Consider the following 26,053-nt stretch of genomic DNA (forward strand, 5'->3'; position numbering starts at 1 on the left):
AGAATCACATTAAAACGAGCCTTTAAAAAACAAGTGGTCGTTAAGAATTCTCAAAACAGTTAATTCATCTCCCGCCATCTCTTTCATCTACTCTAATGGCTGCCTTTACTTGGTCTCTTCTCTCTCCCCCATTCTCTTCCACTGCCGCTGCTAATAGCATCCGCCATTGGAGCTCAGCAAGAAGGACCGCTCCTGTTAGAATCTTCGCCAAAAGTGGCGACAATGAGGACAGTAAGACGCCGTCGTTTAATCCATTTGGTTTCGTCACTGACAATCCTTCCAGCAAAAGCGCCATTCAACTCCCTGAAAGCCCCGCTGAGGATGGCAATGTCGGCCAGATGATATCTGTCAGTATTTTCAATCATCTTTGTGATTTGATTGATTGTTATTTGTAGTTTCATTTTTGTTGTTGAATATCGAGTTTGATTGATTATATTTGGTTAAATTTTGATATTGATTGATGTATTTTAGAATCAGTGAGACTCAGGATACATGTTCTAACTTAGAAGTATATGTTCACAAGATTCAAAATTATTAGGGTTTTTGAACAAAAGACCCGGTCCATGGTGTAGCATGCCCGGGCCTAGATTCCCATGTTTAGATAATATAATATTCATTAGTAGTTTGGCTTTGATCATCATGAGACATAATTATCAAAATTGAAGGCCAATTGTTAAAGTGTTTTCCTTAGTAGCATAGATGATTGCTTTTAGAATAAGGTTGTGTACATTCGACTTTATTTTACTTGGTGACCTTGGGTTAATTTTGGTATTGATAGAATGTTGTATTTGATACTCTACTAGTAGTGAAATGTCACTTTGTTAATAGTATTTGATACTCCTACCAATTTTTTGTGTGTAATTGAAAAATGAAGGCTTATAGTAGTAATTTTAAGTGTATTTATGTGTTTATGTGATTTGTTTTAGAGGATAGAGGACAAGGGAAAGGAATATGGGCGGTTTAAAAAATCCGGTGACTTAATATGGTTTGTTAGAGAAACAGGTAACACTAACACTCCCTCCATTTATTTTTATTTGTTGAAATTGTGATCTTTCTGACCATTATTTTTATTAAATCCTTGGAAAATTTCTGACATCTCAAGTGTTTTGGACTTGCACCTTTTACATAAAGCCATTGCTGTGAGCTTAAATAGTCTTGCAATAATATGTATGGCACAATGGCACTAAAATGTTAATGCAGAAAAGGGCAAAGGAGAATTATTCTTTCGCGAGGGTGTCACGTTAAGGGATCGTTCTCTAGGTCTAACTGAACTGAAGTGAACTTATTAGTGCAGAACTTCTATTGAACTGCTCGAACTTAACACTTATCAGTGCTAAATTGAACTAAACTGAACTTAAATAATAATTTATACTCCTATGACTTATGAGTGGAAAAATGAATTGAACTGAATTGAAGCACTGATGCACGTATGAGTTATGAGTATTGATCAACTATTTAACACATAAAAAATGAAGTACGAAACTGAACTTAAGTTGAAGTCCTAATTAGAGTCTTTTGTCATAAATTAAGTTAAGTTTGGATGTGAGGGTGTGTTACTACTTAATTGTCTGATGTATCTTTTGCTGCAGGTTCACGTGATAGTATACGTGGAAGCATTGTTTTCCTTCATGGGGCTCCAACACAATCTTATAGTTATCGAGTTGTTATGTCACAGGTTTGTACCTACTACAATTTACTGGATTGTTTATCACCCTGGATGCCTGATTAAATCATATTTAGGGCGTCCACGGACATGGTTGCTGTTTTTTGTGTACAATATGGTGCAGAGTTCCGACTAATTGTGTGAACTTTATCTTTCCTAATCTGGCAGTTTCAATGTTTATAGCCGCGTTTCTTGTGAATTTACACGATTTAAATACTCCTCCAATTTTTTTAGTTGCAATGAATGACACTATGATATGAAAACTTTATTGGTCAAACATTGCTACCAAAACGAACAGGAGGAGGATGTACATGTTTCTACTATCTAAATAAAGAAAAGAAAAGGTGCGAGGTCAATGATCCGAAATTGAGAACTTGAAACTGATATTCTAAACTACGGGGCATCATTTAATTCTGTCCACACTAAGCATATATTTGATCCCCCAAAACCCCTACAGTTGGGAGCCATTTAATAGCATTGGGGTCACGAAATGTTGTTATTGATGTATAGAGAAAACACCTGACTAGTCAGTCAAACCATCTTTTGGTACAAACACTATATATCTTTCCTACTTGGGATGCCCCAAAATAACATCAATATTCTACAAGTCCCTTAAAAGTTATGGGTCACCTTTGTCTTATTCGAACTCTCATTCTTACTATGTGTGCAAGTAGTTGCAACAGTTCCCATTTTAGGAATTGTCATATTACTTGCGACATTACTATTATAGATATGTTGCTCAATCTACATTCTCTCATTTTCTTCTCTCTTTTCCCCCATGCCCCAATACCCTCTCTCTCTCTTTCTTAATATGTGTGTATTCCCTTTGGTTGCTAATGCTACTAATATAAAATGGAGGAAGTAATTTACTTTGAACTAGAACAGTGGTTGCTATGATTCACTCAACACCAAGCAACATTCCAGTTCCCTAATGATTCACTGAACACCATAAAATTTTTGTGAAACAAAAAAGATAGAAAATAGAGCCCATTGTGAATATAAATTATAACATAAAAATTTTCCAGTCGACTTATCTTTCTCAAACTTGTGAAAACTCAAAACAGTCATTTCTGTAGGAGGAAGGGGTATTCATATGTTTTGAAGTTGCAAGTAATAGATTTTTGATTTAAGGTTTGAGTCCCTGAAGGAGTCTTTAATGGAAATGATCGAATGAATGCACTTGTAACCAAAGAAACTCTTTGTAACCAAAGGTTGTTCTGGGTGGTTTTGGGCATGTGTAAGGTGTCCGATCATACTGCCCCCTACATTAGGGGGCCTCATATATTAGTGTATATCAGTTTATTTTACATTTACTTAAGTTTGATACTTGTTTTAAGCCTCAAAATTTTAGAAAATGTAAAGTGACCATGCCTAAAAAATTAATATGGATTTTTGCTCCGCCCTTGTTGATAACTGATATATGGGAAACATGTTGGTTTTTTGGCAATGAAAGACGCCTTTCTTGTTTCTTTGACAAAATTGGTTGTCTTCCTCTTTGGCTCAAAGGTAAACATTTTTTTACCCGTTTAGCTCAATACTTGGTAACAGAAAAACTACAATAATGAGGGAAAGGCAACAATCCAAAATTGTTTGAAGTACAAAGATAAACTAGGAAAATCCAACTTTAGAATTGGACAAAAGAAACAAATGAAATGAGAAAAACTACTCAACAATACGCTACTCTAAACTTAGACTCTCTCAGCCGTAATAAAAATGCGATAATAATCGCGATTGCGGAAATGACATGATGATGTGGTCATCGTAACGTTAAACTTCGGCCGAAAACATGAGATGTTCCTATGAATGGCTCAAAACGTGGTTTTTTTACACCTTTACAATGCAGTAAATATTGGTTCGTTTATTTTAAAACTTTACAACACAATCGATGTGACGCGGCCTTATTTTTGCATTATGGTCTCAACAATAGCTTTAGAGCTTAAAAGAAGTTTTAGTCTTTTCAGCACCTCCATCTCGATATTCTCTTCTGCAACCATATTTTCCCCACAAAAAGACTTGCAGAACTTCCAAATAAAGTAGGAAGCAGCTGTAAGAAAAGTAAAATATACCTTCTAGCTCACACTCCTTTCTTTTTGCCACTCCAACGCCACATCCCATCGTTAATAATCCGTATAATGCCAATGCAAGAATTGCTTTGAAGAAGCAATGATTTGTCTACTATATAAACAGCTAAAGAGTACGTGAGGGGGTCTCAAGAATAAGGCCAAAGAAGACATTTATTATCATCCCAGACCCAAATAAGTGAGTGGCTGTTGTTGAAGGGTTGTTTTGTCTTACTAATTAATGTTATGATGCCAATGATGTAGTAGCTTTCCTTTATTGGTTATATCTCAATGTTTTGACCGACAATTAGGAGCATTCCCTTTGAATCTTCATTAAGAAAATTGTGTATTATGTTTTACACTTTATTAGCTCAATATCAACCAACCTTTTATCAGCGTATGCTAGTACGATTATCACCTTGTTGCTTCATTTGCCTATGTTTCATTTGCAACTTTTAGCATTGTTGTGAAGACTTGTATTTTTTTTTTGAGATACTGTGGTTTTACTGCCCTGCAAATTCTTCTGTTTCCTTGTCCGATGCGAGTATTTATTCTACATTCTTGAAGAACTTAAATTTTTTATTTTCTTTGTTTATGCTAACTATCTTAGTGTAGTTTTTCCTTGAATCTTTCTTTCCTATATAGTCCAGAAATAATCTATTGGAAATTTAGAAGCAAATGAATTAGCTTTATTAAAGTGTTCTATCTTAATAAACTTTGATCTGTATCTGACAATACGGTTGTCCGTGGTAGATGGCTGATGCTGGATTTCACTGCGTGGCACCTGACTGGATAGGCTTTGGATTCAGTGATAAGCCATATCCAAAATATGGCTTTGACTATACAGGTTTATGCTTTATTCATCTCTCTCTCTTTCTGAGTTAAAATCGAATTGTCCATGTATGGATAAGTTTCTGACACTTAAAACCTACTTGACAGAAAAGGAGTTCCATGATGAGTTGGATAAATTACTTGAAGTTGTGGGAGTGAAATCCCCTTTCCTTTTGGTCGTACAGGTGTGAATGACATGTGCTATTTATAATGTCCCTGATTCAACTGTTGTTTGTGAGCCATCTTTGAACCATACAACTAACTTTTTTGTAGTTTGTCAGTTCAACAGCATTTTTCCCATTTTGGGTGTTTTATTATAGCATAATAAGTCTTGAGTGATGAAAAGATACTAGATCAGCAAGTTGTCACCTTATCTATATATGCTTTATAAATTTTGTATTCTTGTAGGGTTTCTTAGTAGGTTCCTACGGATTGACTTGGGCATTGAAAAATCCCAGCAGGATATCTAAACTCGCAATACTGAATAGTCCACTAACAGCCTCATCTCCAGTCCCTGGACTGTTTCAGCAGCTGAGGTTTAGCTCTATAACTACTATATGTGTCATTATGTTCATGTATGAATCAATAGTTCTTAACTTAAATTCTTGCATTTGAGATATGTGAGGCTTGCATTCCTTTAATCTTTTGTTCAGAAACTTTTTTCAGGGTGGTGTGTGTTTCTTCAAAAAAAAAAAGGAAAATTGTGTGAAGATGTTTGGCTTTTGATTGAGGTCTGAAAAGTGTAGACATAAGAATTTATTTAAAACCACATTGGGTTTTTTTGAACTTCTCCACAAGTTTCTTAAGCACTTAGCAAGTAGTAATACCTAATAAAAATATTATGAGGTTATTAGAGGTCCGAGAATAATTGAGACCTTAAAATTATGGAGAAGATTCTTAGTACCTAAGGAAGCTTAGTTTCCAGTTCTTTTGCAAATTTTTGAAATTCGCCGTAAGTGCTTGAGTGAATTTAAAAGGACTTCTTGGCCTTGGAAGTGATTACAAATTACTGACAAAACGCTAGTCTTGATTGTCTTGTAAGGTCTATTAACGTTTTCTGAGCATGAATCTTAGTGTTGGCAGAGGTCAATACTCAACAGGTATTGGTATGATATCTTTGAGCCTGGATGCTGTACAACCCAATTTGACTTCCCTACATTTTTCGTCAAGCTTTGTTACTTGCTCTTAGAAGGGTCACACGGGAAGTTTCTTTTATATGGGCTCTTTTGGAAAATTTTGCAAGTCATTATTTCAATGAATTTGTATCCTGAATGTCTTTAGGATGGTTAGGACCAAGAAACCTCAGCTTGATAGTTTCCTAGCTTTATCACTGGTGTGGTGAAAAAGTTGGCCACAGCTTATAAATGTGTTGTTGACAAGGAATGTTGTGGGTTGTGATCATTGGTTTTGGAGATTATAAACTTTAATAAAATCTTTTCCGGTTTCATCAAGTTTAACAGTGAAAGTCTAAGACATGAAATTAGATCTCAAGATGGGCTTTATTGGAGCAATTTTAAGTTTGATATCTGTGTGATCTAGGCCATCTAGCTTGCCATGTGGACCACACTTAGAATTTCTTTGTGAGTCTTTCAAATTTTTTTAAAAGATTCTTCTCAGTATCTTGAAGTTTTCCTCTGTTCATGACTTGGCCATAGCTTTTCTGAGACTATCTGAGTTAGACACTCAAGAGAAATTCCACTGATTAATTTGTAAGTGCTATATAATGAGCTACAATCTCTTAAAAGGTTTATGTCAGATCATATACAGTTAACATTTCCAATTAAGGTTGATACTCAAAGCTGGATGCACACTTATTAAAAATGAATTAGGAATTCCTCCCTGCAATTTCTTATACTGATGTTCCTTTAAGATCTCTTGGAAGACTCGAAAGTCCAAACCTGGCTATTTGAGGTAGTTGTACTTTAACTTCAGCTCTTGATTGGTGAGACTTGAGAGGGTGTTTGCCCTTATTTTTGCCTACCACATTGTTAATTCCCCAAGTAAATTGATGCCTTGTCTCTTTTTGCTTTTGAATTGGCCCTAATTCTGCCCTTGTTGGTGGATTTCTCATTGAGTCTGTTAGTGATCCTACCGTCTGGCTCTGTGCTGTTAGCGGTCTTGTGTGTCCTTGTCATGGCCTCATGCCTTAACCTTCGCCTTAGCCTTAGCCAAACTTGAAAATGGCTCCAAATGCTAGGCCTTGATGCTGTTTCGAGGATGCTTAACTACCTGAATTACATAATGTTAGCAAGATGACTTTGCCACTTCAAATTTATCTTCATTCATCAGCACATGATATAACCCTTAGGTTGGTAGGCATATGCACTACGGTAGTTGAGCTGTTGAGGGCCTGAAAGTTCTTAAAGAAGGCATCATAATATGACATAAAACGAAGTTTCTAGGGTAGAAATGATAATCATCCAGTCAAAGCATCTTTGAATCGAGTCAATATGATGTCATTTGGATGACTAAACTCCATTAAGCTTGTATAGTAATTATTAAGTCACATTGGAAACTGACCTGTCTTTGAAGATTGAACTTTGAAGTGTGTAGCTCTGACAAAATAAAGTACAGTAGGCAGTAAAGGACCTACCATTTCTCAGGACTTGCATTTGCTCTGGCCACTGTATATATGTGCACTTTAACACTATCCAGTGGGATGGAGTGGGTAGTGCCTGGTATTTTTAGGTTCTAGAAAGTTCTAATCTCTAGCTACATAATTGAAAACTTTACTCTGCCTAGCCTAATTTCAATGAACTGTTGTAGATGCGTAAAGAAATTGTAGTTCATGTTGGTATTGTCCAGAGCCCTTGGACAGGTGCTGCTTGAAAACTGATAAACCTGCACAAATAATGATGCAATCTGATCTCTTTTTCACTCATTAGCATTAGGAGACTTTTATCTGATTGAAAGATCCATGAAAGTTTTTTGTATAAAATAATTTCAATTGGTGAAACTGTAGATCTACATTTGTCATTTGTTTTTCTTTCTTGTTGAATCAAATTTCTGAGTAAATTAAATGGCTTTTATCTACAGGATTCCTCTATTTGGCGAATTCACAAGCCAGAATGCTATTATGGCCGAGCGGTTCATAGAAGGAGGTAGCCCGTACGTGCACAATTCAACTCTTCATGAACATTTCTTATCTCTATATGCCTATATCCCATTATTACCATGCATGTCTTTTTTTTCTTTTGTTGAGAAGATAGTTGATGAATTGCGACTTGGATCACTTTCTGCTTGCCCATTGCGTGGAATGTGTTAATTACTATTGACCTAGTTGTCCTTTAGATTAATCTTAAGAATTTCTGATGGGAAGCAAAAAAATCACCGAGCATGTTTTTTTCATCTCTCTAGACATGATATTTCTAGATGGTATATGCATGTTTCAATTTGCAACTACACAAGGAGGCTTCTCTTCATGCAACTTTGAACTCAGTGCCATCCACATTATTTCAGGAACACCTTTTCATCCCTTTCAATAGTTTTCTTGAAATTGTAAGCTTAGTAATCCATTCCCCAAGGACATGAACAAATACATCTAAGGTACATCAGCTAGCAATAACTTCCTAGTAGGAAAAAAAAGTCAAAAAACAGTTTTTAACATAATTTTTTTTTTCCTGATTTTTTGTTTGTGACTTTGAGAACTAATGAAATAGCTGAATAATGATATACTGCTGTTGGAGTCATGGAAATTTCCATTCTTATGGTTGAGATAAAAGAATTCCCTGTGTAATGTACAAGTCTGATACCAATTGGATTACAAGTGAGAAATTGAATATCACTAAAACAACCATGCTGATGCATAAGTTTAGAGGGGTGAATAGCTGAACAGAAGGCAGAGGCCGATATTTTGGTACTGGAACATCCTTATGATACTTGTACTTTAATTTATTGATTTAGCTGGGAAGTTCATGCTTTTACTTTTTGATATGTCATGGTGAATCTGAAACAGTTTGTGCTTAATGTAAAGGGACACATAATCTATAAGAGTTACGCAGAAACTGGCTTCTGTATGTATAGCATACTGTTTTTTAAATTGAAAGTTGATCTGCAACTTTATTAGCTAACCTGTAAACATGCCTCATGTAGAAAATATTTCAAAATTCTGAAGGGTCCCAATTTCTTTAATAAGAGCTTCTTGTTTAAGCTTGAAACTTTTTTCGACTCTATTTTTATGACAGTTATGTTCTGAAGCTGGAGAAAGCTGATGTATACCGGTTACCATATCTGGAAAGCAGTGGTCCAGGATTTGGTTTGTCTTCTATTTCCTTTCTTGTTTGTCACAATTTATAACTTTTTTTTGATTAGTACAATTTATAAAAATGTTGGATATGACTTATGAGGTTAGCCCAAAAATGTAGTGGGTTAGTCTCCAACAGTTTCGAGGGGAAGTAGACTTCCATGACTCTCCTAAAACTTGAGACTGAAGTGTTCTGGTTAATTCTGTCTGTGGCCCAGATAACTAGACTTGGAGCTTGAAGTCTCGACATCCTTTACAGGCAAGCTGCCCATTCAGTTGATAAGCTTTTCACTGAGATTGACTATTAGCCGTCTTCCGATGGTCAGTTTGGGGCAATAACTGACAAAATGAACTTGTTTATGTAGACTCCCTTTTAATTTAGCAGACAGAAAATGGCAGTTAAAAGTATTTATCCTTGCCTTTCACAATGAGTAATCTGGATTTTGTACATTTATGAGAATATTTTTCAAACACGTATTTGAGAATCACAGCTACATACAATGCAACACCATCCTAGTACCCAATGTAATTAAGTGGCTCCCACTGTTCCAACTCCGACGTGTACAGGGTCTGGGTGGGTTAGATGTATGCAACAACCTTGTAATAACAAAGAAGTTGTTTTCTATTGACCCTTGGCAGAACGCAATCATAGCTGTGTATCTTATCTTAAATATAAAAAATGCATCTTTTCTTAAATATAAAAAATATGTGCAACCGTCTTGCTGAAGGAGTGATTTTGATGTGTTGTAGCCTTGCTCGAAGCCGCCAGACGAATGAACTTCAAAGAGGTAGCAACTCAAATAGCTGCAGGATTTGCCTCAGGAAGGTACCATTACAACTCTAAAGCTTGACCTGTCACATGGCTATATTTTTATCAACTCTAATATGCATCAGGAAAGTAAAGTTTCATGTTTCCTAAATGGCATCAAACTTAACATTTATCTTGTTGTAAACAAATGCTGGAAGTGGCTATTGGTCTGCAAATTAAGCACAGGAACTTAAATAGCACCTCAATCTCATACATGTATTGGAAATTGTAACGAAGGGTTAACAAATTGTGCATGAGTAACAGAAAATCATAATTCGATATTACAGTGTGATTAATGATAGTCATTATCAATATTGCAGCTGGGATAAACCTACACTGGTAGCATGGGGTATATCGGACAAATATCTTCCGCAATCAGTTGCAGAAGAATTTCAAAAGAGTAATCCTTCAGTCATTAAGCTTAAACTAATAGAAGGAGCAGGTCATATGCCACAAGAAGACTGGTAAGTATATTCCCTTGTTCAAATAGAGACTTGCTCTCCAAGACCGTCTTTGTCAGAAGTTGATTGATATTATGTGAACAGGCCTGAGAAAGTAATCGAGGCTTTGAGATTCTTCTTCTTATGATCAGTTTCAAAATCTAGAAGCTAATTACGAGAGTGGTCGAAGGATAGTCACAAAGTGCATATGTAATAGCCCAACGGTAAGAACTTGCTAACCCATGTAAAAACTTATTGGCCTCCGCTAGTCATGATTAAACTTGAATAGCCCTTTTTGAACTTATTTTTCCTAAAACCTCATAAATTCATGTATATTCAATTTTGTTTATATAAGAGATCTTAAGTTTCTGGCCATTTACTGTAATCTGTTGTCCAAGAATCAAGAGACTTGAGCCACCTTTGCTCTCTTAAATAGGGATCTAAACTAACTCGACCAGTATAATCCATAGATTAAAACTCAAAACTATTCACACATCAAATTAACCTTTGTCCTTTTCAATATGCCTTTTTTATTTTACTGGCTAAGCCGATGGAAGAGGTGAATAAGTGAGATCGAGCTTATTTGAAAAGGTGGTATTTACTTTCAACTAAAATAAGACTCGATTTTTTATATTTTTTAATTCAAGAAGTCCCAAAGATTTTTGCTAAGTTTCTTTCTATAGATAGGTTTCTTGTTATATTAACAAAATAACCCAACCAAACTTCAACCATTCCATTGAAAAGGTGAAGCCAGAGTGGTATATAGCCAACATAAATTCAAGAATAATACTACTAATGAACCTAGAATCCCAAGTTTAAGAGTTCTATAATTATTTTCAAAATATAATTGAATGCCATTTTAACTTTGAAAGTCATTAAATTGTATGATAAACATTGTCATTTGTTGTCCAACGTAAGAAAAGTACCAAAAAAAGATGTTCAATAGAGACAAACTTTTCATGATAGTTTCCAATGAATTCCTTTAATAGAAAAGATTCAAGTTGATCCATTCCTATCTATTATCTATTAAAGTAAAAAGTGCAACCACGAGATTCATGTTTTACTTCAAATATTAAAGTGCAAGCAATCATTAGCCAGGCAGTTTAAAGTGGCCATCTTATTCTAATCACATTGCTATAATCAACTGGTTTCCATTACCTTCAAAGTCCACTCAAAAAAAACAAGCACGTTCATATCATGCAACAAACAAAGGATAGGCATAGGCCTAGTCATATTCATCAATTCATGAATCATACTGTATTCCCACTTCTCTGAAAGAATCACCAGCTGCTGAGTGCTGTGCTCTCTGCAAAAGCTATTTGCTACAGTTGATCGACCAATCAAAGTCGTTATATTAGGAAAAAGGATAGGCCAAATCATGATGTTCGTAATACGACAGAATACATCTCATCAATAGCCTAGAAGCTAGAAGATACAAGAGAGCATCGGAGTTTACTAAGGGATCATTAAGCCCAACAACCAACACTGCAAAATGAACTAACTTGACGTTAAGTTACTGCCCAACAACCGACACTGCAAAATGAACTTACTTGACGTTAAGTTACTTACTGTTCTGCTAAATACATATTGAATGACCGGCTTCCAAAATTGATGCTTGTAGAAGCTTGGCTTTACCTGTCCAGGTAGCAAGAATGTACACAAGCCACTTGTGCTACCCGAAAGCCTACCCTATTTTGATTTTGTTTTGGTCTGCCTCTGGGGCTTTTTGGTGTCACCTTTCATTTGTTTCTTCTGATCCTTGCTCTCGTTACCATCATCATCACTAGCATCAGAAACATTATTTTTGTTAGACTTTGACATAGTTTTAACCTTCTTTCCCCTGCTCCTGGATGTGTTGCTGTTATTATCAGCTTTACTTTCTTCAGTTTCTTGTGATTTCCTTTTGGCGGTAGCCCTGCGATTTCGAGTTTGGGTTGCCTTCTTTTCACATTCACCATCTTCTTCTTCATCATCGTTTTTATCTTCATCTTTTTTAGTGGATTTCATCCTTTTAGGAGGCTGCTTTTCACCTTTTCTATTCTTCGATTGCTTAGCTTTCGCATTCTCTATTGCCTCTTCCACGTCATCCCCATCTCCATGACCATTATGGGCATTTTCATCAACGTTATCATTGTGATCATCATTATTGTTCTTTTTAGAAGCTTGTTTCCGTGGTTTAGCAGGCGCTTTTGTGGCTTGCACTCCATTAAGCTTCTGGAGTTCCGGTACATATGCTGTTGTCTGACAAAGAAGGAAACTGCAGTTAATTAATTACTGCACTACATAGTGCAAAGGATTTTTCTCAATCAAAAAAGAAGGACGACCTACCCTTCCCCCTACAGTGACAAAGTCGATCTTCTTTCCTGAACAATGTGAAAAAATACAGTTGAAATTTAATTTCAAGTTTTTTGCCAGAAAAAGCGAACTTCCATATCCAATGAACAAATATGAATTCGTAAGGTGAAACTATCGGCAGAATCACAGGAGAGGTAAATAAAAGCATGAGTGCATGACTTGCAAAGTACCAACAAGTTTCCAAATTTGATTATGTGAGCATTTCAGGTTGGATATGGACATAATTACATAATTACATAACAAGATTTGAACCAAAATAACGTCCTAGTTTTCAGAAAATAAAGAGTTGAACTGAAACGTTTGATCAACATAATTCCGTGGCCACTAGTCACAATATCAGTTACCAACTAATCCAACTACCAAGACATCACAATCAAGGCTGAATTTGAGCGTCTTCATACAGATCAAGCAGCCATCTCCTGTAAGGCTATGAGGGCAGTTTAACATCCACATAAAATCTGTTATCAAACAACTAGAGTACTAGATAACCTATAAGATAATTGGATGTCATATGACCCATGAATGAAAAAGGTTTTAGCCTCAAGAGATGCAAACTTCACAATAACCACAAACATTTGACAAAGTCGGCAAATTCAAAATGATCTACCATGCAGAATGCAAAGATGCAATCATCTTCAAAAAATTGACTTAAGTAAAATCAAGGGAAATAATTCTGAGTCAGAAGCCAAACCCTCAACAAAAGCCTTTCCGGGCTTCTTTTCCCGTGAGTGAAAAATCCAACTAGTTGGATACTGACTACTATCAGCCCCAACCTCAACAGCTTTTTCAAGTACCTAGTCAAATGGAAAATGATGGTTTATTAGAAATCTTACCATCAACTTTTCCAGGTTTTTTACCCCAACGAAAATGAAACAACCAATCAAAAGGGAATTGTTGAGCATCAGCATCAACTTCAACCGCAAGATGTATAACCTACAAATGTTGGGTCTAAATATACTCATAATTTGATTAAACTTCCTTTAAGATGGAAATTTCATACTAAAGCACTTTCTATTTTCTTAGAAAGAAGCCAAGTATAAGGACGACCCACCTCCTTTATGGATTTCAGCAGTCTGGAACTCTCATCTTTTGAAAGGGAAGAGGCACTTTGTGAAGGATGAATCCTTGCCTGTGAAAAATTAAGTAAAATCATAAGTTCCCTTGGATAAGATAACTGAAGCAGCTTTATGTCTAACAAAACGCATAAAAGTTCACTTAAAAAGAAACTACTGCAAGGGTAAATTGATAACAAAAATTTCCGTGTTTATAGAGAGAACCCCAAAAATATCGACAAATCTCAAAGATGATTACATACTCGGGTTTTGTTCTTAACTTACAGTAGTTTTTAACCAGAAAACTCCTAATCTAATGTTATTGGTCATTATCCAAACTCACTTGCCCGAATCTACACTTGCTTTTAATTGTGAATTGAACTTGGTTGGCCTTACAAGAACTTAAATATAAGCAAGATTTAATGCACTAAGTATAAATTTCTAGTTGTGAACTTACTTGATACAGCACTTCATCTGCGATCCAATTCCCAATACCAGAAATAAAACTCTAAAAAAGAAAAATTGGAATTAATGGAAAGAAAAGAAGTTACAGCAATTGACAGACATCAAATTTTGAAGGATGGCACCATGAATTGATAACAAATAACAAAAACTATGCCTGAGTACAGTGTACAACAGAAATGGCCATAGATCAAGAAGTTAGCCTCAATGACAAAGCAAGGGGAGGCAGATAGAACGATAGTAGCCTTGAAAAAAGTCAAAAGGGTATTTTTCGAAAGTGGCAGATGTAGGTATCATATTGAGCGGGGTCCAAATGTTCAATGTCAAAGTCAATTTTAATGTCAACCTTGTATATAAATCAAAATAGGAAATATTTAAAAAAATCAATACGTTTTTTAACTTACTAAAAAATAAAATAGTCCGATTAAATTACATAACAAAAACCTAGCAAACGTCTATATATTATGTTTTTCTTTCCAATAATTGTCCTCAATAACGTTTTGTATTAGAATATTTTAAGATATTTTGGTTCAACTTTTAAATTTTTGAACTATATTTTTTTAACATATTGTGGAAAATTTTATTTTTATTGAATTAATTTTAAATCCAAGTGGGGTCAATTGAACCCATTAGAATGAAACTCCTACCGTCCCTGTTTTTCAAGTAAGAATCTTTGGACATTTATGAGTGTAGTACGTGATAAAAAAAAAACATGTTAGGACTACACAAGGCATTTCAATTTCAGCTCAAGATCAGGTCAAAAACTAGATCGCATAAGGAGGAGATTTTTAAAGCACATAGAGTGTGATCGAAATAGCTTGCTTAGAGATTGCAGGAAAAAAAAAAGGCCCAACCATAAAATACTAGAATTATTTTTCCAAGTTAGGATGTCAGAAACAAATAAGCTGCAAGGACTCAACAGGGTCGGCCCAATAAACCACCGATCGTTTTCACATACTCAAGGAAAAGGACAGCTAAGAATTAGTTAATTAATATTTTGAATATTTTATGATGTCATTATTTTTGTGAGTGATGTCATTAGTTTGTTATTTCTGTTTGCTTAAATACTTGAGGCATGGATTATAATGGGCATCAGAAAGTTGGTTATTAAGTTTGTTTTGGAGAGAGCCTCCTCTCGAAGTGGGGTATGCTTTTGTTGCTCTGATTTTCACAGCAATATACTCAATCAATTTTGTGTGGATTGTTTCTGGAAAGTTCATTACTGATTTCATTATACTCTGATATAGTTGATTCTTTACAAACCTGGTATCAGAGCATCGTCGATCGAGGGACAGGTCGATGGCGCCATCAACGGTAACTCAGAGAATCGAACAACTGGAGCAGGGGATGACGGAAATGCGTGCAATCGTGGCTGAGGAGATTGCAAATGCCCTAGCCACTTCTCGAGCTGAACAACAGCAACAGCTTTCTGAACATCTCCGGCGAGAACTGGCGGCTTTTTCACTACAGTTAGATGGGCGAGTAGCGCACAATCGCGATGACCAGGAGCGCTTCCAGCGAGAGGTGCGTGACACGTTGGGAGCCCTTTGTTCACGTGTCGAAGGAGAGTCAGGGGAATCGGATGCTAGGGCACAAACAAGAGGTACGCCCATTCCTAATCGTATTCTTGATGAAGGTGGATTGGGAGGGAACCAAGGCAACGGTGCTAACTGGCGGTTTAAGAGGCTGGACATGCCCGCCTTTAATGGAGAGAACCCAGATGGATGGATCCTCCGTGCTGAACGCTTCTTTAAGTTTTATCGGCTCTCAAAGGAGGACAGGCTGGAGGCGGCGGTGGTGGCGCTGGAGGGTGACGCGCTATTTTGGTATCAATGGGAGCACAAGCGTCATCCTATGACCACTTGGGGCGAAATGAAGGGGTTAATCCTGAGGAAGTTCCGATCTACCTCCACCGGCACTCTCCATGAACAATGGTTGAGTAATCGTCAGGTAGGGGAAGTGAACGAATATCGAAGAAGGTTCATTGAACTCTTGGCTCCTTTGGAAGGGGTTCCCGAAGAAATTGCAATGGGTCAGTTTATTAATGGCCTCAAGGAGGAGATACGGGCCGAAATCAGATTATTAGGCCCAATTACATTGGACCATGCAATGGAATTGGCGGCAAAAATAGAAGAGAAATTACGAATTGGGCCTTCCCGCAAACATTCAGCCCAATACCAAACTTCCCCTTTTTCAAAATACAACCCAAAAACCCTAAACACTTTTCCCTCATCCTCTTACTCCACGAGTGTCCCCATTTCCACCCAGAACCAAATTACACCCCAAATTAAAACTTACACCTCCACAAATATACACCACAAACCTGGAGAAATAAGGAGATTGACGGAACGGGAGGTCCAACAGAAGAGAGAGAAGGGTTTATGCTTTAGATGCGACGATAAATGGATGGTTGGCCATAGATGTCGACGAAAAGAACTTAGTGTGTTGATTTCGCAGGATGATGAACACGGAGAGGAGTTAGAGTTAAATACAGAGATGCAAACCGAGGAGTTGGCGCATACGGAGTTAGTGGAAGAAATACAACCCGAAATATCTTTTAACTCAGTGATGGGTTTCACGAGCCCTCGAACTTTGAAAATGCTGGGTCTTATACTAGGCAAGGAAGTAGTAGTGATGATCGATCCGGGGGCTACGCACAATTTCATTTCAAGGGAAGTTATTGAAACATTGGGGGTTCCACTTTCCCCAACAAAATCCTTTGGTGTGTGGTTGGGAACAGGGGAGTCAGTAAGGGGTACTGTGCTGTGCAAAGGGGTGAGTCTGCAGCTTCCAGGTATGACTATTATGGAGGATTTCTTCCCTCTTCCCTTGGGAAATTCTGATGTTATTTTAGGGATTCAATGGCTCGAGAAATTGGGAACCATAATGACTAATTGGAAAACCCAAACCTTAAAGTTTCAGCTGGGGAGTGAACATATAACACTTAAGGGGGATCCTTCACTGGGGAGAACAAAAATTTCATTGAAAGCCATGATACGAACCTTACAGAAAAAGGGGGGAGGGTACTTAGTGGAATTCAACCAGTTGTCAAGTGACCAACAGAAGAATGATGAGTTGGATATGGGGCAAATCCCCTCAGTACTACGTATGGTGTTGCAGGAGTTTAAACACGTATTCAACATGCCTTCGGGTTTACCTCCTAAGAGAACTCACGATCATGCCATAGTACTCAAAGAGGGTACCGATCCTATTAGCAGGAGACCTTATAGATATCCTCAAGGACAGAAAAATGAGATAGAGTCTTTAATTGCAGATATGTTGACAGCTGGTATAATTCAACCCTCCAGGAGCCCTTTTTCCAGTCCGGTCTTGTTGGTGAAGAAGAAGGATGGGTCGTGGCGTTTTTGTGTGGATTATCGGGCACTCAACAAGGCGACTGTCCCAAACAAGTTTCCGATTCCGGTCATAGATGAGTTATTGGATGAGTTGAGTGGGGCTGAGGTGTTCAGTAAACTAGACCTAAAATCGGGATATCATCAGATACGAATGAGATGCGAAGATATTCACAAAACAGCTTTCCGTACACACGAGGGTCACTATGAATTCTTGGTGATGCCTTTTGGATTGACTAACGCTCCTGCCACATTCCAGGCAGTCATGAATGAGGTATTCCGACCGTGCTTGAGGAAGTTTGTTTTGGTCTTTTTCGATGACATCTTGATTTACAGCAAGTCTTGGGATGCCCATATACTGCATTTACAACAAGTATTAGAGTTACTTTCTAGTCATCAATTGTTCGCCAATTGGAAGAAATGTGAAATAGGGAAGAAGGAGGTGGCGTACCTGGGACATGTTATTTCACAAGCGGGAGTGGCGGTGGATCAATCAAAAGTATCAGCAGTAACCTCATGGCCTATTCCTGCAAACATTAGGGAACTCCGAGGATTCTTGGGTTTAACGGGCTATTATCGTAAATTTGTGAAGGGTTATGCATCCATAGCAGCACCCCTCACTGCCCAACTCAAGAAAGATCAATTCAAGTGGAGTGAGGAGACCACCCAAGCCTTTATAGCCTTGAAGTGCGCTATGACCCAGGTGCCAGTATTGGCCATACCAGATTTTGATCAGTTGTTTGTCATTGAAGCAGACGCATCTGGATTTGGGCTAGGAGCGGTGCTTATGCAATTAGATCATCCCCTAGCCTTCTTCAGCAAAGTCTTAGGGCAACGAGCGCGGCAAAAATCAATATATGAGAAGGAGTTGATGGCAATCGTTCTGTCAGTAATGAAATGGCGCCAGTATCTTTTGGGAAGGAAGTTCATTATTCGCACAGATCAACAAAGTCTCAGGTTTCTCATGGCTCAGAAAGAAGTGGGAACGGAGTATCAAAGATGGATGAGTAAACTCTTGGGGTATGAATTTGAAATTCAGTATAAACCGGGGGCTCATAACAAGGTGGCCGATGCTTTGTCACGTAAGGAACAACCCGAGTTCGATTGCAACGCTCTCATCTCAGCTGGTGGGATCAAATGGGAAGAATTTCAACAGGAACTGCACACGGACCCATTTATTCAGGAATTGGTTCGTGCTATTCAACAAGGGGAAACGGTGCCTAAAGGCTATCATATTGAGCATGGAAATCTTAAATACAAAGGGAGGTTGGTTATCCCTGGTAATTCGCAATTGGTCACTAAATTATTGGCGGAATATCATGACTCTGCCATTGGTGGTCATTCAGGGGATTTTAAAACTTATCAACGTTTGGCTAGAGAATGGTATTGGCCGGGAATGCGGCGTTGTGTCTCTAAGTATATATCCTCTTGCATTATTTGCCAGCGCAACAAACACTCAACCCTCAGCCCGGCAGGATTACTACAACCTCTACCCATCCCATCTCAGGTTTGGGAAGACCTATCGATGGATTTCATTGAGAAGCTGCCGAAATCACATGGTTACGATACGATATTAGTGGTAGTGGATCGCCTATCTAAATATGCTCATTTCATTCCTCTCAAGCATCTGTTTACGGCTCAAGGAGTAGCAGCAGTGTTTATTCATGAGGTTGTCAGATTACATGGTTTTCCTTCCACTATTGTCTCTGATCGCGATAAAATCTTCATGAGTTACTTTTGGCAGGGGTTATTTCGCCTTCAAGGCACTCACTTGAAAAGAAGTACAGCGTACCACCCACAAACGGATGGTCAGAGCGAAGTGGTGAATAAGGGAGTTGAAACATATCTAAGGTGCTTAGTTGGAGATAAGCCTAAGAGTTGGAGTAAATGGCTGGATTGGGCAGAATACTGGTATAACACTTCCCATCACAACTCAATATCTTGTACCCCTTTCAAAGCTCTATATGGGCGAGATCCTCCTGCATTGATCCGTTTTGAGAAGGGTAGTACTGCCAATTCATCTCTTGAAGAACAGCTGCAGGAACGGGATGCCATACTCGATGATTTGAAGGCTCATTTACTTCTGGCTCAGCAAATCATGAAAAAACAGGCTGATGCTAAAAGAAGGGATATGGAATTTGCAGTGGGGGATCGTGTGTTCCTGAAATTACAACCTTACCGCCAGAAATCGGTGGTTACCAGGCTACATGAAAAGCTGGCTGCTCGTTACTTTGGACCCTTTGAAGTATTGGAGAGAGTGGGGAAGGTGGCATATAAGTTAGCCTTACCTCCAGAAGCCAAGATACACCCGGTTTTTCACATTTCACAGCTCAAGAAAGCCATTGGTTCTGCTCAGGTGAACCCTACTGTTCCTACTCAACTTACGGAGGATATGATCTTGGTGGCTGAACCAGAGGAGGTATTGGGGGTTCGTAATGAATCTAATGGGGGAGTTGCAACTGCGGAGGTGCTGGTTAAATGGTTAGGGCTGCCAGATTTTGAGGCCACTTGGGAGGATTATGCTTCTCTGGATGCTCGCTTTCCTGATTTTCACCTTGAGGACAAGGTGGCTCTTTGTGGCGGAGGTGATGCAAGGACTCAACAGGGTCGGCCCAATAAACCACCGATCGTTTTCACATACTCAAGGAAAAGGACAGCTAAGAATTAGTTAATTAATATTTTGAATATTTTATGATGTCATTATTTTTGTGAGTGATGTCATTAGTTTGTTATTTCTGTTTGCTTAAATACTTGAGGCATGGATTATAATGGGCATCAGAAAGTTGGTTATTAAGTTTGTTTTGGAGAGAGCCTCCTCTCGAAGTGGGGTATGCTTTTGTTGCTCTGATTTTCACAGCAATATACTCAATCAATTTTGTGTGGATTGTTTCTGGAAAGTTCATTACTGATTTCATTATACTCTGATATAGTTGATTCTTTACATAAGCCTAGCAATCAACGGAAAATGGTTCGTTACACTCTTGATTGTAGATTTGCATTAACTTTACATAAGATTCTGACCTGGTCAAGCAGTACAGCCTTAATAGCAGTCTTCTTTTTGCTTAAGGAATTAAAAAACTCCCCTTCTGTCATGGATTCCAACAAAGCATCAGGACCAAGTGCAGATATTGGTGGAACAGAAGCAGGCTGTACCACAAAGCCATAATTAGAGAGTGCACTTAATGCGGAAATAGTCGAATTGGGAATCAGTGTATACATTATCCAGCAACCGCACAGTGGCAAATCGCCTCTTGTCTGTGAACGAAAGCTCCAGACCATCATCTAACTGCAAAAAAAATATATATATATCGATTGAAGATCAGCCACACACGCCTAGTGATATCAAACAGATAAAAAAAAAGTCAAAGAGCACATATATGAGTCCAACAAAGAGAAACCTCTTCTTTCAGCGTAGATGAAGGTACCATCTAACAGTTCTAAAGTCAAGTTGAGACTTCATGCCCGCAACCAAGTTAAGGTTTTGAAATCGAAGCAATTAGATAGTTCAGGAAACTTCCAACACTAAAAACAAGTTGTTGCCACCCATAAACAAGTTCAGCCTTTGAATCATAACCAATTAAAAAATAACTGTCAACTTACCTAACCTGCTTAGGGCTGAACATGAACAAAATAAGAAATGTTTGCAGAATTTAAGAACTCTTACTTCAATGAAGAACATGGAATATTTTGAGGGCCATTCATCAGTATCCTTAACAGCAGATCTGCGGACAATAGAATACAAAACATATGGATTCCCTTTTTTCCATACTAAGCTTTAAATAATAAGCAATGGCAAAAACAGAGCATTCATAAAGAGGACCTCATCATCTGAATAGAGATGATGCAGAAAGGAGACATCCAGAAAACAACCAAGCAATAAAGCAAAATATGTCTGTCAAATTACAAGGCTAAAATAACAGTTGAAGTACTATAGAAGCATAGAATGTCAGATTTCAACATAAGTTTTCACAAGAAACTCAAATATCAGGTCAAAAAACAAGACCTAAAAAGGCCAACCAAAATTTTAAGTTACAATGTAGTACAACAGCTTGCTTCCTGAGTGGAATATGGGCCAAATAAGAACATCAACTGACAAAAAATGCAAGAGTTGTAGAGATAAATGAAAAATAGTTTTGCGGAAAGGCTATTAACAAACATCTTAAGCTAATAAGATGTGATGAAAATAGTTTTACGAAAAGGCTATTAACAAACATCTTAAGCTAATAAAATGTGTCACTGTAACATAGCATCTACATTGACATTACCAAACAACTCCAAAAAGGCTCTAATACAGTGCAGGGTAAAGGACTGGGAGAGGGGGTGTTGTACATCAATCTTCAGTGAAGATTCACTTAATCAGTTCCATAAATTTCTTTGATGGAAATGGAACAAAAGGTATCTTGTAACAATGTAAATCTAAGACTTTCAGTTTTGAATGACTTTTACAAGAGAGTGTCTATCATTAGCTTATAAAGGTATCTTATAAAGTAATGCCCATTTTCCTAAACTTCCTAGAAGAATCATTTGGTGTACTTGCATACTTATAAACGCCCACATGGCTACATATAATTGAAATCAACGAATATTTAGCACCAAAAGAGAAAAAATTTCAAGCTATTCAAACCAAGGTTAAAGCTTCATATGCCACATTCAGTAATGTCAGAGTCTTAATCCCAAAATACTAAGGTCGACTACATGAACCAAAACATCAATTTCAATTGATTTTTGGTTCATGATCAGGTTGTGACTAAGCTTTACTGAATTAATTATTACTAACCTACTACTCACACTCCTCCTTTACCCGCTATACGCGACAAACACTCACGGGCGGAGTTTGGGAGTTTGTGTTTTGGTTCAATCCATAGTTAGAAAGATCCTTAAATTTCGCAAATAACAAGTCAAAGAATCTCGCAGATCTGGATATTGTCCATTGTCCCATAAGGTAGTTATCTGCTTTCTTCGACAACAAGAATAAAACCCTAGGAACAACACACTGTAGCACATACCAAAAGAAAATCAGCAATCAATTCAAACAGATTTACAGGCTTTTCTTGCAAATCATATAAATGATACCAAATATAAGAAGACTATATAAAAAAATTACAATAGGCTAATGTAAGTGGCTAAAAGTGGCTAAAAGTGGCTAAATGATTTTTCGTTCTTTAAAGAGACGGGATAAATCACTTACGCTCTATTTGGATAAAAATTTTAGAAGGAAAGGAAGGGGAGGGGAAGGGAAGGAAATGAAGGAAAAGGGAAAAGAGAGAAGATTGGTGTGTTTTCCTTTCAAATCTTTCCAATGTTAAAAGGATTTATTATGGTTAATATGTGAAGGAGTTCCTCCTTCCAATTCCCTTCTCTCCATTTCATCCCTTCCCTTATTGGTTTCCAAATAAAGGAAATGTAATCTCCTATTTCTCTCCCGTCCTTTCCCTCTATTTCCTTCAATCCAAACATATTGGTAAAGAACTTATTAAATTTGGTCAACTCACAAAAGTTTGATTAGCCTTTGGGTGAGGGCTTAATCTTTCACCCTTGTGACATAATTTCATTCTAATTCTCTTTCCCTTGATGGTAGGTAGGGATTGCCTAACCTACCTCCAAACTAAAAAAATTGCCCAACTGACATCTATAAGATAACTTTATCTCCACAAAGTACCAAACTCCTACTATAAAGTTTTAGTCAAAGTCAAAGTCAAAGTCAAACACTATGAAGTTGGTCTGAACCTCCAGAGAATACTCAATTATCATTGTTTAGCACACAATTTCACCTTGATGATCCAGTGCTACTCTCACAAACCATTAAAAACCAAGCACACACTACAACCCAAGATGATTACAATCACAATGACAATTGATCAGCAATGAGAAAAACAATGCACAGCAACAATTACTCAAATCAAAATGTTAACAAACCTTTTATATTTAGTAACTGCTACACCTTTGATGTACACAGCACCTGCCATCCCTATAACAACAAATTAGGCATTGAATTTATAAAGATGTTGTTCTGAAGAAATATAAAGGTAAGAATACCTTATCACACATAAAGCATATCATTGTTCCTTAAGTACCATCTATTGTGACAGTTACTCATTAGTCCCTACATCCCAATTCCTAACAGGCTAAATATGTTAACCAAACTATTCTATAGTAAACCCAAAAATAAAATTGATTGTTTTTGAATTTGTAAGACCGTTTTATTGTGTTGAGGTGGAATGTAGTGTATCTAGATTATGAGAATTCATCCGCTTTCTTGATTTTCAACCTAAAAACCTAACAAGACAAATTATTCCCACAGAAGACAAAAATCATGCAATGTACCCTATCACAAATCCGCAATCAAAAGCAACGTAATTGCCAACTATCTCTACATTCACATTTCCATATTCCACTAACTCAAATAATCAATCAAGTAAAAAGCACAAGGATACTGACACCGAAATTCAGAAACCAAACAAATGTAGCGCATCTTATTACTTATAAATCGTAAATTAAATTAGTCCATACAAATTCTCCCAATATTTACTTAAACCCTAAATTAGCACCAAAGGAGGGGAAATTAAAAAGAATCTAGGGTTTTAAAAGAGTACCGAATTGGAAGGAAGGAAAAGGAGGGGAATTAAGCTGAAGCCACATGTTTTTGCCCTTGCGATGAGCAGCAACGATGGTTTTATTGAGAATAGAAGCTTCAAAATCGGAACGAGTGACACCAACGATGACCTTGGTATCATCTGCTATAATTGCTTTGACAATCTTCTTACCGATACAGTGTTCAGCAATGGCGGATCTAGCTGCCTCTACCTCCGGAAGTTCTGGCATGGCGAAGGAGGAATGGGGGCGTTTCGCGCGCTTTTCTTTCGTTTTAGGTCTACTCAACTGTTGTCCCGAGACAAGTAACAGATATACTTGTATGTTATTACCGTCTATCCATATAATGTTTTTTACCTGAAATAAAATAACTACGTTAGTTCGTTTTATACGAGATTATAAATAGTTTATTTATTAATAGAGAGTTATACGATATAAAGTTTATTTTTCTAATTGATTACTTTAAAATTATAATTGATTATTTTAATAGATTTAATGTATATTGTTCAGCTTAATAGAGATAATATCACTATAAAATTATCTCTTTTAAAATTTGTGTAATTATTTAGGTATTTGGGCAAGTATGTTTTTAGTCTAATTATTTTTTCACGAAATTTAGTTATTTATTATTTAAAAATATGGTATTAACATGTGATAATGAAAATTGTGAAAAAAAAAAAAACAAGTTCAATAGGGCTTTTTTAACCATTTAGTATTATCAATCAAACGAGGCATAATGTAAAGTGTAAATGTGCAATCTCACTATCTCAATAAAATTGCTATATTTTCAATTTAGAACTATTTATTGATTTTTTAAATTCTTATGAAAATATTGTTTACTAATATTATTTTTTATGGTCTCTTTTAATATAATTCATATAATATTTTTTTTGGTTATTATCTAAACAAGATGGTGTATTTAAAATTATTTACTTTCCATTTTCAAACTATCAAATATATAATTTATGTTGATTTTATTTTCTAGGAGGAGTAATTAAATGAATGACATTATTAACAGGGTCGACCCTATAATAAGAGGACAAGTAGTCTCCAACAAAAATATTATAGAACAATGCTTTTATTATAGTTAGTGATTAAAGGTTCGTAATAGTATATTAATAATTAGAGGTCTATAATTAATGTTGTGCCCTATACCTCTCATATCTCAAGGTCTATCCTAATCAGTAGTATGTATTAACGTGTCTTTAAATTTCAAATTTTAAAAAGTTTATAAAAACAATTATATGTCCAATTTATTGTTGTAATAAAAGAAACACACAAGACGACATATACTTTAGAAATAAAATAGTATTTACTAATGGGCATCGCATAACAAACACGACATTTATACGTGCTGTAGGTTCCTAGCAGCGGATTTAATGAAAATGTGCTAAATAGCTGATAGGTAATTTTAGCTTATATTGATATAAATATTAATATTTCATACTAATGTTTGGTAAACTAACTGATTGAAAAAACTTATTGTTATGAATAGACTAATTTTGAACAAACTGCTCATGGCAGTAGATTTAATATGAGTTGATCAAATTAGCCACTATAATCAGTTATCAGCTACCAGCTATTAGTTGTTTGCCAAACACCCCAATATATAATGTATTGACTATCAAGGCCGAAAGAGAAATTGTCACGTTTTCCTTTTGTACTTAAGAAATTGTCACATTTTCCTTTTACTCTGTTTCTTTTATTTTGCTATAATTATTTTTCTGTAAATGTTTTCATCACTTTTATTTTTTGTATCTATATATTTAATTCTCTTTTAATATTATCCACATAATTCAAATGATCCAATTATTTTTTAATCCTTATGTAACATATAATTGTGACAATTTTTTATGACAGGAGGGAGTGGAATATAAGAAACAATCCAACATGTTATATGATTATATCTTTATAAAATTAAATATGATTAAGGGAAGAATGCATGCAAGGCCTCAATAATCCTCAAGCATTAGTCATTAGGTCAAAGGTTAGGTATTAATTATAAGAAACTCCTAAACTTATTGATTAAGGAATAATTATTGAATCTAATTGCATGCATTTAGCATGCCTTGATTTCAACTTGTTGGTATAACAAAAATTTGTCATGGTCTAGAATTGAGCAGCTCAAGTGATATCACTCCGATCAACCAAGGTTTTTTGTAAGTCAAGTGGAGTATTGCATTAGTTAGTGATTA

The 26,053-nt window shown here is 36.5% G+C and overlaps 2 protein-coding genes across 10 annotated transcripts; one reads left to right on the forward strand and one right to left on the reverse strand.

Annotated features, from left to right (window-relative positions):
* Nucleotides 1–24,178, forward strand: LOC130812534 (uncharacterized). Of its 3 annotated transcripts, XR_009042067.1 has the most exons (12): nt 1–347; nt 927–1,002; nt 1,590–1,675; nt 4,477–4,570; nt 4,663–4,739; nt 4,963–5,090; nt 7,591–7,662; nt 8,739–8,809; nt 9,548–9,623; nt 9,926–10,069; nt 10,151–10,269; nt 24,040–24,178. XR_009042067.1 is itself a non-coding variant. In XM_057678044.1 (11 exons), exons 1-11 carry the CDS (start codon nt 96–98, stop codon nt 10,191–10,193), a joined length of 1,119 nt encoding a protein of 372 aa, XP_057534027.1. In that variant the 5' UTR covers nt 1–95; the 3' UTR covers nt 10,194–10,420. The 3 variants fall into 3 exon arrangements, 2 of the variants coding, with proteins under 2 accessions (XP_057534027.1, XP_057534038.1); XM_057678044.1 differs by lacking the exon at nt 24,040–24,178 and having other exon boundaries at nt 10,151–10,420; XM_057678055.1 differs by lacking the exons at nt 4,963–5,090; nt 24,040–24,178 and having other exon boundaries at nt 17–347; nt 7,591–7,655; nt 10,151–10,420.
* On the reverse strand, nt 10,437–24,089 carry LOC130812495 (formamidopyrimidine-DNA glycosylase). 7 transcript variants are annotated; one of them, XM_057678030.1, is made up of 11 exons: nt 23,861–24,089; nt 23,184–23,235; nt 20,932–20,989; nt 20,485–20,553; nt 20,289–20,414; nt 13,910–13,960; nt 13,452–13,529; nt 13,234–13,333; nt 13,092–13,181; nt 12,374–12,408; nt 10,437–12,286 (listed from the first exon to the last, which is right to left on the reverse strand). In XM_057678030.1, exons 1-11 carry the CDS (start codon nt 24,087–24,089, stop codon nt 11,735–11,737), a joined length of 1,440 nt encoding a protein of 479 aa, XP_057534013.1. In that variant the 3' UTR covers nt 10,437–11,734. The 7 variants fall into 7 exon arrangements, with proteins under 7 accessions (XP_057534013.1, XP_057533973.1, XP_057533981.1 ...); XM_057677990.1 differs by lacking the exon at nt 13,092–13,181; XM_057677983.1 differs by lacking the exon at nt 13,234–13,333 and having other exon boundaries at nt 10,484–12,286; nt 13,092–13,194.
* Nucleotides 24,179–26,053: the final 1,875 nt, after the last annotated feature.

This window comes from Amaranthus tricolor, chromosome 1 (genome assembly GCF_026212465.1).
Source record: "Amaranthus tricolor cultivar Red isolate AtriRed21 chromosome 1, ASM2621246v1, whole genome shotgun sequence".
Lineage (NCBI taxonomy): Eukaryota > Viridiplantae > Streptophyta > Magnoliopsida > Caryophyllales > Amaranthaceae > Amaranthus > Amaranthus tricolor.